General features: G+C 37.8%; 1 protein-coding gene across 1 annotated transcript in view; it reads right to left on the bottom strand.

Annotated features, from left to right (window-relative positions):
• Positions 1 to 15,975, bottom strand: part of CNTNAP5 (contactin associated protein family member 5) — a 773,827-nt gene that overhangs the window by 380,960 nt on the left and 376,892 nt on the right. The window contains exon 7 of the mRNA XM_087853915.1: positions 14,373 to 14,516. Within this exon, the coding sequence (XP_087710041.1) occupies positions 14,373 to 14,516 (144 nt within the window). The remainder of the gene's footprint in view (positions 1 to 14,372; positions 14,517 to 15,975) is intronic.

Genomic DNA, 15,975 nt, shown 5'->3' on the forward strand with positions numbered 1-15,975 from the left:
TCAAATTAGTCCTTTCTCCTCCTATTATAAAAAGGCCATTTACTTATTCAACATTTGTTGATCATCAGTTTTCTGATGTAATATTACTTTAGCTAAAATTTAGAAACTCAATGATTACAGCAGGATATAAAATGTGCATAAGGCATATCACAGCAGATGAACATGGATCTGGCATCAGAAAGGCTAGGGATAGAGACTTCCTAATATGTATCTTGGACAACTGGCTTTAATAGCGTTAAGACTCATGTTTCTCAACTTTGAAATGAAACCACAAATAGTTGTCCATTTCATAGGGTGAAATCAAGGATTGAAATTGATAAATATGAAGAGTAGTTGACAGAGTGTCTGGCACATACTAACATACTCAGTATGTTACTATTTTCATTACAGACTATGTAGATAAAAAGGGGGGAAAAGAAGTTACATGAAAGAATATCCCTTTTAAGAAAGAAGACCAGAAAATCTACATTGGCACAACATTTATGGTTGCCCTTGTTTGATGGGAATGCAGGTGTTTTTTCTTTCTTTCTACTTTTCTGTGTTTTCCAAATTTCCTATAGTGTGTAAACATGAATTCTCTTGGGAAAGCAGAAATTACATATCATTTCTAAGATACCTTTTGGTCGATATGCTGGTTATTTAATTATATTTGTGGGAGGACTGTGATTCTTGTGCTTTCCCAGAGCATTATCAGCTCTAATTATCTCACACATTTATAAAACATGGGGACCCACTGCTTCTTAAAAAGGGTATGAGGTTGTAGGGCTATCAGTCACAAAGCACTAAAATTCGACACATACCCTGGTTATAAGCACTTAAGTTTATGAGTAAAAACACGAAAAAAAAAAACACAAAAAACAAGATGCTTAGACTGTCTTAATGGTTTTTGCCAGCATGACACTGTTAAAGGTTCAAAGTCTGGTAAAAATCATGGGCTTTCTAGTTTCCTGGAAGAATAGAGGACAGGCTCTTGCTATGGATTCAGTAGCGGGTACTGTATTTGCCCATGAATATAGAGTGATGAGCATTCACCAAAACCTCAGCCTATGAAACTAGGAGTATCTTCCGGGGCTGTCTGATCTTCATTCACCTTGCGAAACTAGCATTGAATGCTCCATCCTCAGGGTCTGATTCTCAGCTGTGTTCTTGCAGTGCTCAAAACAATCATTCTGTGCTTGTAAGCTTCCACAAGGCATCATCCAAAACCGAGGTAAACGGTGGATTTTAGGGCATCCCCTTGGCCCCAAATCCATTCGGACACAAGATTTCTATCAGACTCATAACTGTGGCTTGTGGAGGCTGAATGTGTCCATTTAGCCATATTCTTAATCTCAGGGTACCTTTCTTAAAGGCCTAGTCAGTCATTTCACTTTTAAATTATTTTTAAATTATCCTTATTATTTTTAAAAGAGAAGATGTTTATTTAGCTACTGGACTGTATTGATGCAATAAGAACAAATATTAATGTCCTTCAGAGGGCTTGTTTCTTGGAGACGCAAAGTAAATTTTGGAACTTATTGTCAGGGAAGAAATTGATGTAATAATTGACCACCATGGGTGCAAATGGATAACCCCATGAGCTGACTTAGCAATAGAAGGATGAGATGAACTAGGATATTAGAGAAAAGGGTGAAAAGAAATAGCAAACAAATAAAACCATTTCAAAGGAGGGCAGTGAGTTGCATGCGAAAACATTCAGGTGAAATATGCGAGTAAGTTTTAGGAGAATTGTGGCATAGCAAATCCTTATCAGAGGGGTAAATTGTTTGGGTGATTCAAATGCAGGTATACCTATGGCATACCCCAAATTTTTGAGTATGAGAAATTCCTTTTTATGTAATAAATTGCATGGACCTATAAAAGAGAGTAAGTGTAGTTTCACTATTTTCTATTGAGGAAATAGGTAACGACAAAATGAAATAAATTAGTACCTCCCTACTCACAAGAGCCTGTACCTGTATTTAAGAGTTTGCTCATACATAAGGCTATGCTCAGGTGATATTAAACCATGAACAAGCACGTGCCTCCCTTTGTCTTCCCTACCCCCTCTTCCAGATGTCCTGTGCCTCTGGTTTTTAACCTACAATTTAAAAGGAAGAAAAGAGATTAGAGAGCGTGTCAGTTATCCGTTTCTGAGTTTCAGCTCCAAAGCCACCCTTCTTTGCCCTGCTCTTGACACGGAGATTGGACCCTGTAAACATTTCCCGCCTAAATGTTAGAATTTGCCAGTAGAGGGCACTAGAGGGCCACTGTAAGGAGATACCATTTGGCGGACTTCTCTGCTGGGTTCCTGTCCTTCATTATTGATGGTCAGTGGGGAACCCACTAATTCTGCACACTTGAGCTCCAGCTGCGCCCTCAGCTCACACTTTCCCCACTGGTAGCAGCTCCCACAGGCAGCTTAGACCTGTGCTACCTGGCAAGCTTTGTTGCTACCGGCAGACTGCATGGTCCCCTGGTAACCATCCCCTTTGAAGACGTGTGAATCTCAGCCTGAGAGGCAGGCAGGGGAGAGTTCCTTGTCCCTAGTTCCTTCACTATTTTCCCTCAGCCTAGAGAAAGTACCTGATTTTTTGCACTTGCTCTTTCTGAACCATTAAGTCATCTTTTACCCATTTTAGCAGTTAGCCACCTTCTACTAGCTAACATTTTTAAAATATATATATATAATAAATTTTTCCTTTTCAAACAACCTGGACCTTGACAGAGGTGTGTTCTAAATCTTGTGGCACAAGGTGAAGAGCTTCTAAGAAGCCAGTCCACCTGTCCCACAAGGAACAGATTCAGTGTCAGGTCCCTACTTACTGAGGTCCTGATGATCTAACAAGGGGAATTTATATAAGATTATTAGAAACTTATAAAGATACAGAAAAAGTTTGATTTTGTCTATTATTTTCATAATCTAAAATGTATTCTGGAGCTTTTAACTTACTGTCCATAGATGGACTTCAGGGGTATCTAGTGCTCCAAAAATGTTATACAAAATAAATGTTTTCATAATTTTCATTCTATTCTTCAAGGTATATGTGCCCCCTAAAATATTAATAATCACTGACTTAAAATCTTTAGATTTGTTCTTGTAGAAAGCCATTTATATAACAGGATATGCATAGTCATAGGACTATGGTCTTCAGGGGGAACATACAATGAGAAATGGTGAGCAAAGTGGGCAATAAAAATAACTATAACACTATTATTAACTATTAGTGATTCAATGCTTATATTTCCCAGGAGTCACCAATCTATAAAGTAGGCATTTATTAGTTTTACCTTGAAGATGATGACACTGAAACATGATGAGGTCAAGTAATTTTGTCTGGATTTTGTAGCTATTATGTGGTGATGGTGGGATTTAATCTTACTGCCTTCAAAGATTATTCTCTTCTCCAATACACAGTGCCTTCATTACGTATATTTCAACATGATGAGGGGCACAGAAAGGTATGTTTATTTTGTTTCTCAGAAATACCATGTCCCCATTTTGAGTTTCCATACCCCTGCTCAAAATGCCTTCCTATTACCTTGGAATTGTCCAAAGAGATGTCTTCAAAACCTACATCACGTTCCTGCACATTCATGAAGTCTTTCCTGAACCTACTAGCCCTGAGATTTCTCCTCCTTAATTCTTGTAACATATTTTGCATCCTGCCAATAGTTTTCAGTGGCTGGGGAAATGGTACTCAGGAGCACTGTTGGGAGGGCAGGGTTGTAGTCAAAGTAAGAAAGCAGAGGCTATAAAACCAAATGGAATCATTGAGAGTATCACTGATAATCATTGAGAGTAATCAAGGTGGCAAAATGAATAAAAAGTATATGTCAAACTATTGAGGCAAGTGAGAAGCGATGAGGAGGTGTAGCCATCAAAATGGTGGGCAGGAGACTAGAAAGCACCTTATGAGGAGACAGGCAAAGTAGTGCATCAGGTCTTAATTCTGAGTTCTGAAATGGTGATCCAATGCCAAGTATGGTGGATACTGGGGCAGAGAGAGGCTTCAAGTTTCTCATCCATTGAAGGCAAGGATACTCAATAAACTGTTTTGATGATGATGATGAATCAAATGCTGAGTTATGTCATGTGGTAGAAATGTGAGTGTCACAGCAAAGAAAGCATAATGGAGCTGAGTGGTGAAAGGTGCTCCGAGGAGAAGGTGGGATCTGGAATGGCCACACAAGGCTAGCAAGCACAGCACATTTGACACTACACCATTCCCAAACCCATGGTGGATTCTGCCTATGGATCACAGCACCTCCTTCTATGCAGGCTTCTGGACCTGACGCCATGACTCTCCCCAGCCCTATGCTCCAGAGAGCCGCAGACAGTCCCCTGGAGTTGACGTAGCAGGTTCACACTAGTATTCCCTAAGTGTGGTTCCATTTTTAAAGTTTTGAAACTTCCTAATTATTTACCATAAAGCCACAGCCCAAAGATCCTAAGGGGCTCCCTGAACCTAGTCTGGTCTGCCTGATTGGCAGTTCTCTCTGGGCCACCCCACAAGGCAGGAACTCAAGGGTCCATGGTTAGCCCAGCCTGGGAGTTTCAGTACTCTGCTCCACCTCAAGAAGTCCTTAAGTATTTTGAGTCTCATCCTGATTCAGAATGTTAACCCTAGGGGCACCTGGGTGGTGCAGTCGTTAAGCATCTGCCTTCAGCTCAAGGAGTGATCCCGGCGTTCTGGGATCAAGCCCCACATCAGGCTCCTCCACTAGGAGCCTGCTTCTTCCTTTCCCACTCCCCCTGCTTGTGTTCCCTCTCTCACTGGCTGTCTCTATCTCTGTCAAATAAATAAATAAATAAAATCTTAAAAAAAAATGTTAACCCTACTTGTGAGTTTAGAGAAGGATGGCTGGTTTGGGGCTAGGTCAGGGAAGAGCCAAAGGAGAAAAGCAGTTCATTACAGGAGCAACATGGAATGAAAAGGCTTAGAAGTGGGTTTGCATATAGTGAATTTCAGAAACAGTGAAGCATCCAGACCTGGCTAGAAAAGAAGCATTGACAAGAAACTGTGGGAAATAAACTTGTATCTCTTGGAGGAGCTGATCATGAAGGATTCAAAAACCTAGCACAGAAGTTTCCATCACCAAATACAAGAGCCACTGGTCGCAAAAGGCTGAGGGAGACAAAAAAAAAAAAATCCCTGTGCAAGACTCTCGGACACATCCTTAAATGCAGAAGGAAGAGCCTGGCAGCCAGATGCTGGCAACTGGATACACTGAGAGCCACGAAACCAGTGAGGCGCTCCTGCCAAGATCACAGCCATGTGGGTGTAAGGGAGTTAGACTCATCCCAGGCACTGTCTCTGCTGCCGTCTTTCATCCTCTGGCTGCAGGCAAGGATTCTGCCCCAATGCTCATACATTGCAAGAGCTACCCCAGAAGATTTATTTGGCAATTAGCAAATTACATAGGGGCCATTTCTGAAACACCTCATTGACCTTCAATTCCCAGGTAAGCAGTGCTGTTCACGAATCTGCCCAGCCTTGTATTTTTTTTCCCCCACTTTGGTGTGAAAGTCATTCAAGGCCCTAGGAAAAAATAGATGTATAATAAAAATGAATAAAAGCTGATGGTGTAGTGCTTTCCAGAAGAAGAGGAAGAAGACTGTGAATGACACAGTCGCTGACTATATATCATTGACTTTCCCTGGTCCTGGGCATAAAACATCTTTCAGTATAAAGTGTGGATAACAATGTCTGCCCCTGTCTGCCTCTCACAGAGGTTTCAGGGACAAAGGAGTGAACACAACCACAGGTCCCTCTGTCACCCCCCTTTACTCTCCTCTAGTATTAGCATCATGATTTGCGGCATCATGATTATCCATAAGACAGCTCTCTGCAACAAGTTGTCTTCAAAGGAAGGAACTATCATTGCTGGTATTATTGGGGGAAAAAAGAACATAAAAAAATTCACTTAGCTCATTAGCTGGAAGTTTTGCAGAAGAAAAGAACCTGAGTTGATTTCAAGTTTCATTTAGATCTGCTCTTTTTTAAATTTTTCTATTGAGGTATAACTAATATACTGTGTTATATTAGTTTCAAGTGTATGATCTAATGATTCTACAATTCTAGACATTTCACAGTGCTCATCAATTTAAGTGTACTCTTAATCCCCTTTAGGTATTTCACCCATCCCCCATCCACCTCCCCTCTGGCAACAGTTTGTTCTCTGTATTTAAGAGTCTGTTTTGGGGGCACCTGGGTGGCTCAGTTGGTTAACCGTCTGCCTTTGGCTTGGGTCACGATCCCAGCATCTTGGGATCTAGCCCCACATCGGGCTCTCTGCTCAGCAGGGAGCCTGCTTCTCCCTCTGCCTGCTTCTGCTCTCTCTCTCTCTTTCTCCGTCAAATAAATAAATAAATAAAATCTTTTTTTTTAAAGTCTGTTTTTGTTTCCTTGCCTCTTCTTTGTTTTGCTTCTTAAATTCTACATGAGTGAAATCATATGATATTTGTTTTTCTCTGACTTACTTGACCTACCTTCTATGTCTATCCATATTGTTGCAAATTAACCTCACCCTTTTAAAAGGTGTTTGAATATTCAAATGAAAGGAAAGTAAGAACAGGAGAAGCAGGTGCCTCTGCACACTTGTGTATAGGAAAACTGGAACAGACTGTAAACAATTGAGTCAAAAATCCGTAATTGTTCACCCAATAATCTTCACTCCTGGTTATCTATTCAAACTTTTAGAAAATTACTTTTTCATTATGTTTGCAATTTCCACATTATTTTTGGCAGTAAAAATTCAAGCCAGTCAAAATTTAAGCACAGTAGAATCTTTCTTTTTTTAAAGATTTTTTAAAAAAATTATTAGAGAGAGAGCAGTGGGGAGGAGCAGAGGGAAATGGACAAACAGACTCTGCACTGAGTGTGGAACACAATGAGGGACTCAATCCCAGGACCCTGAGATCATAACCTGAGCCAAAATCAAGAGTCAGACACGTAACCAACTAAGCCACCCATGAGCCCCTAAGCACAGTAGAATTTTAAAGGCACTCTGGTGAATTGAGTTAATGTTTAAATTATATTTATATATAGAAAGATTAAAAATTTCTAATAAAAATTTTAAAGATGGGACACCATGGCTGCATTCAGTTCAGGTCATGATCCCGGGGTCCTGGGGTAGAGCCCTGCATTGGACTCCTTGCTCAGCAGGGAGCTTGCTTCTCACTGTGCACCCCCTCACCCCACTCATGCTCACTCTCTCTCTCAAATAAATAACAGTATCTTTAAAAAATATTTAAAGATATAAAACATATTTTAAGAAAAATATTAACCATAAGAAGCAAGATATAAAATTGTCAATAAAATATGGTCTATGCTATATAAAATATACATCTAAAATATGAAAACAAAATACATATAGATGAGAACAGTGTTTTCCTTTCTGATTGGTTTTGTGCTTTATTTTGTATATCCCAAATATTCATCAAAAATATACAGAAATGATAGGGCGCCTGGGTGGCTCAGTTGTTAAGCGTCTGCCTTCGGCTCAGGGAGTGATCCGGGCGTTATGGGATCAAGCCCTGCATCAGGCTTCTCCACTGGGAGCCTGCCTCTCCCTCTCCCACTCCCCCTGCTTGTGTTCCCTCTCTCACTGTCTGTCTCTCTCTGTCAAATAAATAAATAAAATCTTTAAAAAAATATATACAGAAATGTATAATTTTAAAATTTTAAAGAAATTTTGAATAATACCTTCAAGTAATGATTTTACTAGATGAGCTATGAAATCGACCATCTTAGAAAAACAAGCCATAACATTGATTTAAGGTAGAATGATTTTCAAAGACTATGACCATTCCACTGTTAGTTTATTTATTTTTTTTAACTTTGCATCACATTAGTCCTCGTACACCTTGAAACTAATTTTAATGTGTCCACCAAAAGAAAGGAAGCGACTTCTCTGAAAGCTAATAATTTAGATTTTTTTTTCCAGGTTATGAGGAGCATAAAACAGAGAAGCAGGTGATGTGAATGTCAGACGGTTAAATGACAGTGGAAGACAGTAGGATTGTGGAGAGAGAAAACATGATATGTTAGTTGCTTTTTCAAGTGATTCTTTCCATCAAGGGAAAGTATCATTTATCACAGAGCATACTCACAGAGATGAAACATGATCCTGGGGACAAACTGAAGAGATTATAGGCTTCACTAGACACTAGGGACTTTTCTCTGAGCACTTTTCATGAACTTCTGGGTCACAGGAAGGTAGGACAAAGGTTGCTGTCACTTTGTGCGCGTTCATGTGTGTGTGCATATACAATGTGAGTGTGTGTGATCCCATTTGCACACTCATATTTATCTCTGAGTGTATTTTCTTGGCTTCAGAGCTGCAAGAAATAAACAACCACACTGCAGTGAGTGTCGTGGCCACAGATGCAAACAAGAGACAATAAACCTCACAGAAGCCTGCTATTTTACCTATCTGTACCCCTGTTACACTCAAATCCACTGGGCAACATCTTTTTTACGTTCCTTATTTCAATGGAGCCCATCATTTGATAAAATCTGGACTGGAGATGGCCATTCAATTTCCTCAAATGAATTAGGTAAACAAGTTTGCAATACATTTATTTATTCAAAGCCCATTTCATAAACTAAACTTCAGATTCAGGAAGTAGAACCTAAGCTGTCACCAATCTACTTTTTTATTTGTTGGGACCCTAGAATACGAAATTATGTGTTTAGGACTGTAACTGGTCTATCAGCCATTACGTTACTGCAGGTGCTGGCTTGAAAAGACCGAGAGGCTTCCCTGTCGGCTGAGTGGAAACACATTTTGGGATTGCATTAAACAATTTCAGCCATGAGGCTGGGAGTATCATTCTTTGTGCTTAGTATTGGCTATCGCCCATTCAATTCCTTAATTTCAATTATTTGAAGACAAAGGCACAGAAGTGAATTGACATGGTCAATTAGCTCCAAAGCCAAGTCTATATCCATAGTCCTGCTATTAGCCATTTGCTTTTTTCCCTCTTCTACTGAAGACAAAGTAAAGCAACAAGACCATTTCTAATATGTTCTTCCTTTAAATGAAAAAAAAAAAAAACAATTTTAAGACCTAGAGTGAAGTAAGTTAGACCTCAGCCACCAATCAAACAATCACGTTATTCTCCCTGCCTCTAGAAAAGGGGATGTAACACTCAGAAAGCAAGCTGAAAGGAAGCAGCATTTCTTGTGAAGTGGAAGGTATGAAATTAATCATTTTCAGGAAACTAGTAGGGCAATGTATTTCTTACATTATGTATATAATAATCCACATTACAGGTACTGTATACACACTTCAATGGGCCATTTACTTTCTGATTGTTTATTATATGGTGCTGTATTAGCACAGGATGAAAGATTTGAGGAAGAATAGAGAGGTATTTTTTATGTCTACTTTAAGCTGTTAGTTTTACTGCATTTCAGGATGTGGAGGATCGTCTTGTAGTCAAATCGAGCCATAAAGACTAAATTGAATTATCCCCATGGAACAGCTGTTAAATCTCCAGGGAGTGGGCAGGTCCCACGGAAGGGAATGACAAATTGCAATGGGGATGCTCCCTGAGTGCTGCTTGCTACAGAGGTTTGTGCTGGATGAGGCCAATGCAGGTGCTTCTTTGAGCCTTGAATCACATTTTGTAATTTATGGGTGTTATCATACCCTTGCTACCTGATTTGTTGATTCCTCAACTCTCCTGCTAAACTGTGAACTTTCCAAGACTCAGTAACTGAGTGAGAGTCTGTGAACACTGGCAAAGGACAAAAGCACCATCCCTTTCAAAAACCCTTACTTAGCACAGCAGTGACTTAGTAACTTGGAGCAAAGCTGATTTTGTAGCTGATATTATGTCTTTGGGGGAACACTTAAAGCCTGAGTAGGAGAATAAAAGAGTTTGTACGTGTAATTAACAGTGCAATCTCTCCCTTCCCTCACAGAATCCCTTAAGGAAAAAGACTAGGTATATAAAGGTGTGTGTGTGTCTGTGTAGTGATATGAATTCTCACTTAAGCAAGGTGATGGAAGCAATTTGGAATAAAAATAACGTTTCTCCTTTTTTTTTTTTCCTTTAAGTCTTGAAGGTTAAAACTAAAGGTTCTCTACCTGCAAAGTAAAACAGTTTTCTTGGAATTTTTTTTTCTAAGTACATTAGTGCTAAATGGATTGATTCCTTGTGCTTCACATTAACAATACCACCAATTAAACTCTGAGGAATGAAGTATGCTAGCAAAGTTTCAGGCAACATGGTAAGTGCTAAAGTAGCATAAAATCAACAAAACATTTATTAAAATTTTGGTTAATCATTCTCTCAGAAAAAAAGAGATGATGAAAGCTTCCAATATTCAGAAATTCATTTTTTCTCCATGTTCTTTTCTTGCTCTGTGTAACCAGCACATTTTTAAATATATATCATCGTTAAAGATATTTCTAATGCATAATATGCATGGATATTTCCTTTTTGAATACATCCATGAGGATTTTACTTATTTACATGTAAGGCTCAGGCTTACATACTTTTGAACCTGCTTATAAACAATGGAAGTGAACAATGTCATGAGCTCCTTGTGTTTCAACATACTCTGCTAACTCCTTACACAATGGCAGGTAGTGTCCTGCCTTTCAGATGTGTTGATGTTCATGTCATTACTCTAAACTAAACTTTCAGTAGCATGGGATCTTACTGCCAATGACACTGGTATATTATGAAATACTTGTTAGTAATGTTGGGGATGGGATGGGCGTGGGTATATTTTACATGGCTCAAGTCTCCTGAACGAGACTCAAGAAAAATATCACCAGCAATCTAGTGCTTAGGTCAATTGGGAGATGGACAACCTAAGTACACACGGATAAGATAATTGTCAAGACCCCTGAGCATGAGCCAAGGTTGGGTAAGTAATGTCACTGGCTCTCCTAGAACCAGAGTCAGAGGATAAACCCCTTCTTGGCACCATCTTTACTCTTCAAAACTATAGGAGTCAGAAATTTGGCACTAATCTTTTAAAATAATTGCAACCTTTAACACACATATGGTTCCTCTCAAGCTAGTTTATCTCATACCCTGAAATCCAATGGCCCTTTAGAAAATGCTTTACCTATATAAAATTCAAATGCCCAAATGAAATAAAATATTCATTATAAGGTATACTTATCAAGAGGGAAAATAAATATCAAGGTCATTTGGTCCCATAGGTTTTCCAGAGAGTCTGCTGGCCAGATTACAAAGAGAATCAGATTTTGCCTGTCAAATGATACGGTGGCCTACTCTGGTCATGGCTTTTAGAAGAGTGTCAGTTTAAAGGACTTCTACTTCTGGGAAGATAGAGTAGTGTAATTTTCTCTATTATTCCCACTAAGTACAACCAAAAACTGCTAGAGATTATGTATTAAAAAAAAAAAAACCTAAGAAGACTCTGAATGGTGGAGAAAAGAAAGCATGCTTAAGGATCTTGAGAACCAGTGAACAACAGTGAAGAATTCCCCAGATTTTCTTTTGTCTCATACATTTTAGACTTGTTGCTGAAGAAGTCAGCAACTTGGAAAGACCAACTGGTGCAGATAAAAAGTAAATCCCAATTAGAAGCCTGCTCTCTATAATCAAAGGCCCAGGAAAGGGACAGCATAGTAAGACGGAATATCTTCAAACAGCAACTGCTCTATGTCAACCAAATAGCATACAAAAAACTCGACCCTGTTTCCATTTGTCCATGCTATAACAAGGTGTCAAATCCCCTGACCAAGACTGGGTCAGAGAAGACTGAGTAGGGAGCAGGGACTTTAAGCCGCTCTCCCTGTAATATCAGTTCAAACCGCATGTCTGGTAGAGCTTGGACTGTGTACCCCTGCTGAGCAGTTATGAGCGACCCCATCCACTTCCTACAGGGATGGTATTGGACATGTTTTAGTGCCAAGTCATGACTTTCATCACAGTCTAATGATAACAAGGACATCCCCCCACACATACACACTGTGATGGCAATGGAGGTCATGTGGAGAATAGTAATGAGGTTTTCATATACATCCCAGCCAACTGGAGGTATCACTGAAGAGCTTATGGGGAGCTGCAGCTCTCACTCCTCTGCACCTTATCCTCAGGTGTCAATGGGGTCTGAGTGGGAAACCTGGACAGTACCCCCATCTAGGAAAAATTAGGTAAAATCCCCTCTACCCTATTGGAATAGTGTCAGAGGAAGACAGCTAATAGAGAATAGCTAATAGACAGCTAATACAATTGATCATAGCATAATTCCTAAAATGTTCAGGTTAAAATAAAAATCCTCTTGTCATACCAAGAAACAGAAAAACCTCAAACTGAATGAAAAAAGATAATCAATAGATGCCAACCCTGAGACGACAAAAAAATAATGTTAGAATTATGTGACAAATAGTTTTAAGCAGCCATTATAATAAAAATCCTTCAAGGAACAATCACATATTTGAGACAAATAAGAAAATAGAAAGACCCAGTAAAAAATAGAAAGTCTTAGCAAGGAAACAAAAAAGGTAAAGAAGAACCAAATGAAAGTTTTACAACTGAAAAATACAATAACAGCCATAAAAATAATGAACAGATATGCACAATAACAAAATGAAGAGAATAAGGAAAGAATTAGTGAACTTGAAGGTCTAACAATAGAGAGTACTCAATTTGAACAAAATACAAAAGAAACCAAGTAGAAAATATGAACAGAGGATCAGGGACTTGTGGGATTATAATGAAAGATCTAGCATTCATAGTCATGGAATTCAGAAAAGATAAGAGAAAGAGATAAGGACTAAATGTTACTCAAATAAGTGAGAGAATGCTTCTTAAGCTTGGTGAAAGACAATAGCCCACATATTCAAGAAACTGAATGAAATCCAACAGGATAAACCTAAAAAAAAAATCACACAATACATAACGGTCAAACTTCTGAAAACAAAAGACAAAGGAAAGATCTTGAAAGCACTGAGAGAGAAATGACAGCTTATCTATGAGGCAAAATATTTTAGTAATAGTGGATTTGTCACCAGAAACCACTGAAGCCAGAAGAAAGTGGCCTAATATTTTTCAAGGACTGAAAGAAAACAATCAAACCAGAGTCTTCTATACAGAGAGCATATCCTTCAGGAATGGAATAGCTACCAAGACATTATAGATCGAAGGACAACTAAGAATTTGTCACCAGCACACACCTTGAAAAATGGCAAAGGAAGTTGTTTAAAACAGAAATAAGAGGATAAAAGAAGGAATCTGGAAAATTCAGGAGGGAATAAAGAATAACAGTAAGCAAAAATAGTAAATAAAATGGATTTTCCTTCCCTTGAGTTTTCTAAATTATGTTTGACAGTTGAAGCAAAATGACACTGATAATGATTCTAAATATAGAGACAGGAAAGGATAAGAGAATTATATAATCAACAGGGGTAGATAAAGGAAAATGTTTTAAAAAAGAAGAAGACAGAGGTTGACAAAGTGGATTTAAAATGACTGTACTATTTACTATCTACAAGGAACTCACTACAAATGTGTGATATAGGCCAGTTAAATGTATAAGAATGAAAAAAATGATATATCATATAAACATTAATTTAAAAAACAGGAGTGTTTATATTAATAGCAGATAAAGTAGATTTCAGAGCAAAGATAATTATCATAGAGAAAACGTTATATAATGATAAAAAGGTCAATCCACCATAAAGACAGCAAACCTGTGTATGTACTAAACAATAGAGATATAAAATATATGAAGTGAAATGGATAGAAGTGGAAGGAGAAAAGAACAAATCCAAAAATATAGTTGGAAATAGCAACACCATTTTGGGTACCTATTATGCACAAGGTGCTCTGCTAGGTATTGGGTATGCAGTGGTGAAAAAGAAAAAGACAGCTCTGGCCCTCAGTCCATTGGGAAAGATAAATGTTAATGAATTAGAAAAGTATGTAACTTGCCGGCATGATAAATGCTACAAAGGAAATCTCAAAAACACAAAAAGTTTAACCTCTCTTGTTCAAAATTCCGTATTTTAATATAAATAATAAGGAGACAAATACACAATTCCCAAGCTATAGAATGTAATAGAATCTGTGACTTTACTGTTGCATTTCCCAGAGATAATAAAGAGATTGATGTTAACACAGGGTAAGCTGCAAACACTCCCCACAGGTAGCCTACCACTGATAGCCAGGAGAATGGAATTCTCTAGGTGCCTCTAAAGTATTGTTACTCCTGATAACGTAATTCACGCTGACTCAGTTCCTGCCTTTTCTCTTGCTCTCCAGTTTCACCTGGGAGACTGATAGGACCTCAAAGAGTATAATATAAACACATTATAAAGAGGTTAGGAGATGGGATGGGACAAAGACTTACTCCAACGTATTAGAAACCACCACGCTGAGAAAGATGTTAACTCACCACAGTGTAGATCTGATGCTTTCGTCTTTTAGCCAGGTCAATTATGTTTACTCCATTGTAGTAAAGGTTTTCAATACATCCATGGAAGTTTTTCTTTAAAAAGGTCCCAGGTTTGCCTGGTACTGGAATTCCTCCAAAACTAAGCTTTATGAAAAGAAAAAAAAATCAACCCTTAGTTATAAGCCCTGAAGGAGTAGGGAAGAAAAGTAACCGAGTAAATTTTAGTAGTTTCAATTGTATGTGCGAGCCAAGTGGCTCAAATAATTATAGATGCCACTTGATTGCACATTTAAAAGGATACTGATTAGCCCGCATAAAAATAACTATAATTGCTTGCTTTTTAAGGGCTTATTTTACAAAACTATTTCACTTCCTTTCTGAACCTTTTTAATACTAAATAAAACAATAATTTATAGAAGGAGGGAAAAATAAAAAAAAATCAACAACTTTATATTTATCTCTTGTGCAAACATCTGAGAGAGTATGGCCAAATGAAAGCCAAGGGACAAACATAATATACCTCTGTTCACCTACAGAGAGAGCTAGTTTAAAAGTCTGCATTGTACCAAAAAAAGCCTATGCACATGATTATTGCCAAATTATTTTCTTTAAAGATGAAAGATGGGAAATAATCCAAATATCCCATACAATTTCTTTAAAGGAAATAATCAAGAATTAATATGATGGAAACTTACTTAGTTGTTAATAATGGTGCTTATTAAACATGTGTGATAAAATGGCAAATGAGCATAATGTTGATTGAGAAATCAAGTTATGATGTCAACAACAAAAAATTGTTCATACAGTACAGACTTGGAAGAAATGCACTGAACTGTTAGTCACGGTTGTCTTTGGGAAGAACATGAGATACTCATTTTTGTATTTTTTTAACTACCGTTCTTTCCAGTAAAATACTACAAATTGCTTTTATAATGTTAATACTATTTAAAGAACAAACTTGGCTGGTTGTGAGTATTCTTCCCATTATACAAGAGAAACAGGATAGTTTCTATAATCATGTTTATTACAATGGGATCCAGTGTGTAAGCCAGATTTTCATCACTGCTTTGAAATGTTACCTTCAGCAAGAATTTAAACCGTACTGATGCTTGGGTGTGTTTCAGGAAGATGTGTTCTCCCAACCAGAATACCTTTGTTTTATATGAATAGCTACTCATATACCCAGGGCTACTTCTAGATGTCTATTTTTTCCTCAAAAGTTCCACACTATTTTAGAAAAATTGCAATATGTGATAAGGATTGTTAATCCTGCTGTGTGCTTTTACTTATTATTGCTTTATTCTGTTAGGAGAATTATTCAATATTTTTGCCTATTTTATCTTAAAGTTGAATTTCAGAATTATTTTATCTCAAATAGCTTACGGGAATTTTAATTGAGAATTTGTTATTTCCATTGATACTTTTACTTGGAGAAGAATGGATATTTTTGAAGTATTTCATCTTCCTATATAGGATCACACTGTCTTAGCCTATTTTCAAATGTTTTTGGTGAGACCCATCACCTAAGGTTATCATTTTTTACCCTAGTTCATATATTCATCATTAAATTAGTTCCTGTGAATTTCATGCTTTTAAAATTTGC

This window comes from Ursus americanus, chromosome 1 (genome assembly GCF_024610735.1).
Source record: "Ursus americanus isolate L20-20 chromosome 1, mUrsAme1.1.p, whole genome shotgun sequence".
Lineage (NCBI taxonomy): Eukaryota > Metazoa > Chordata > Mammalia > Carnivora > Ursidae > Ursus > Ursus americanus.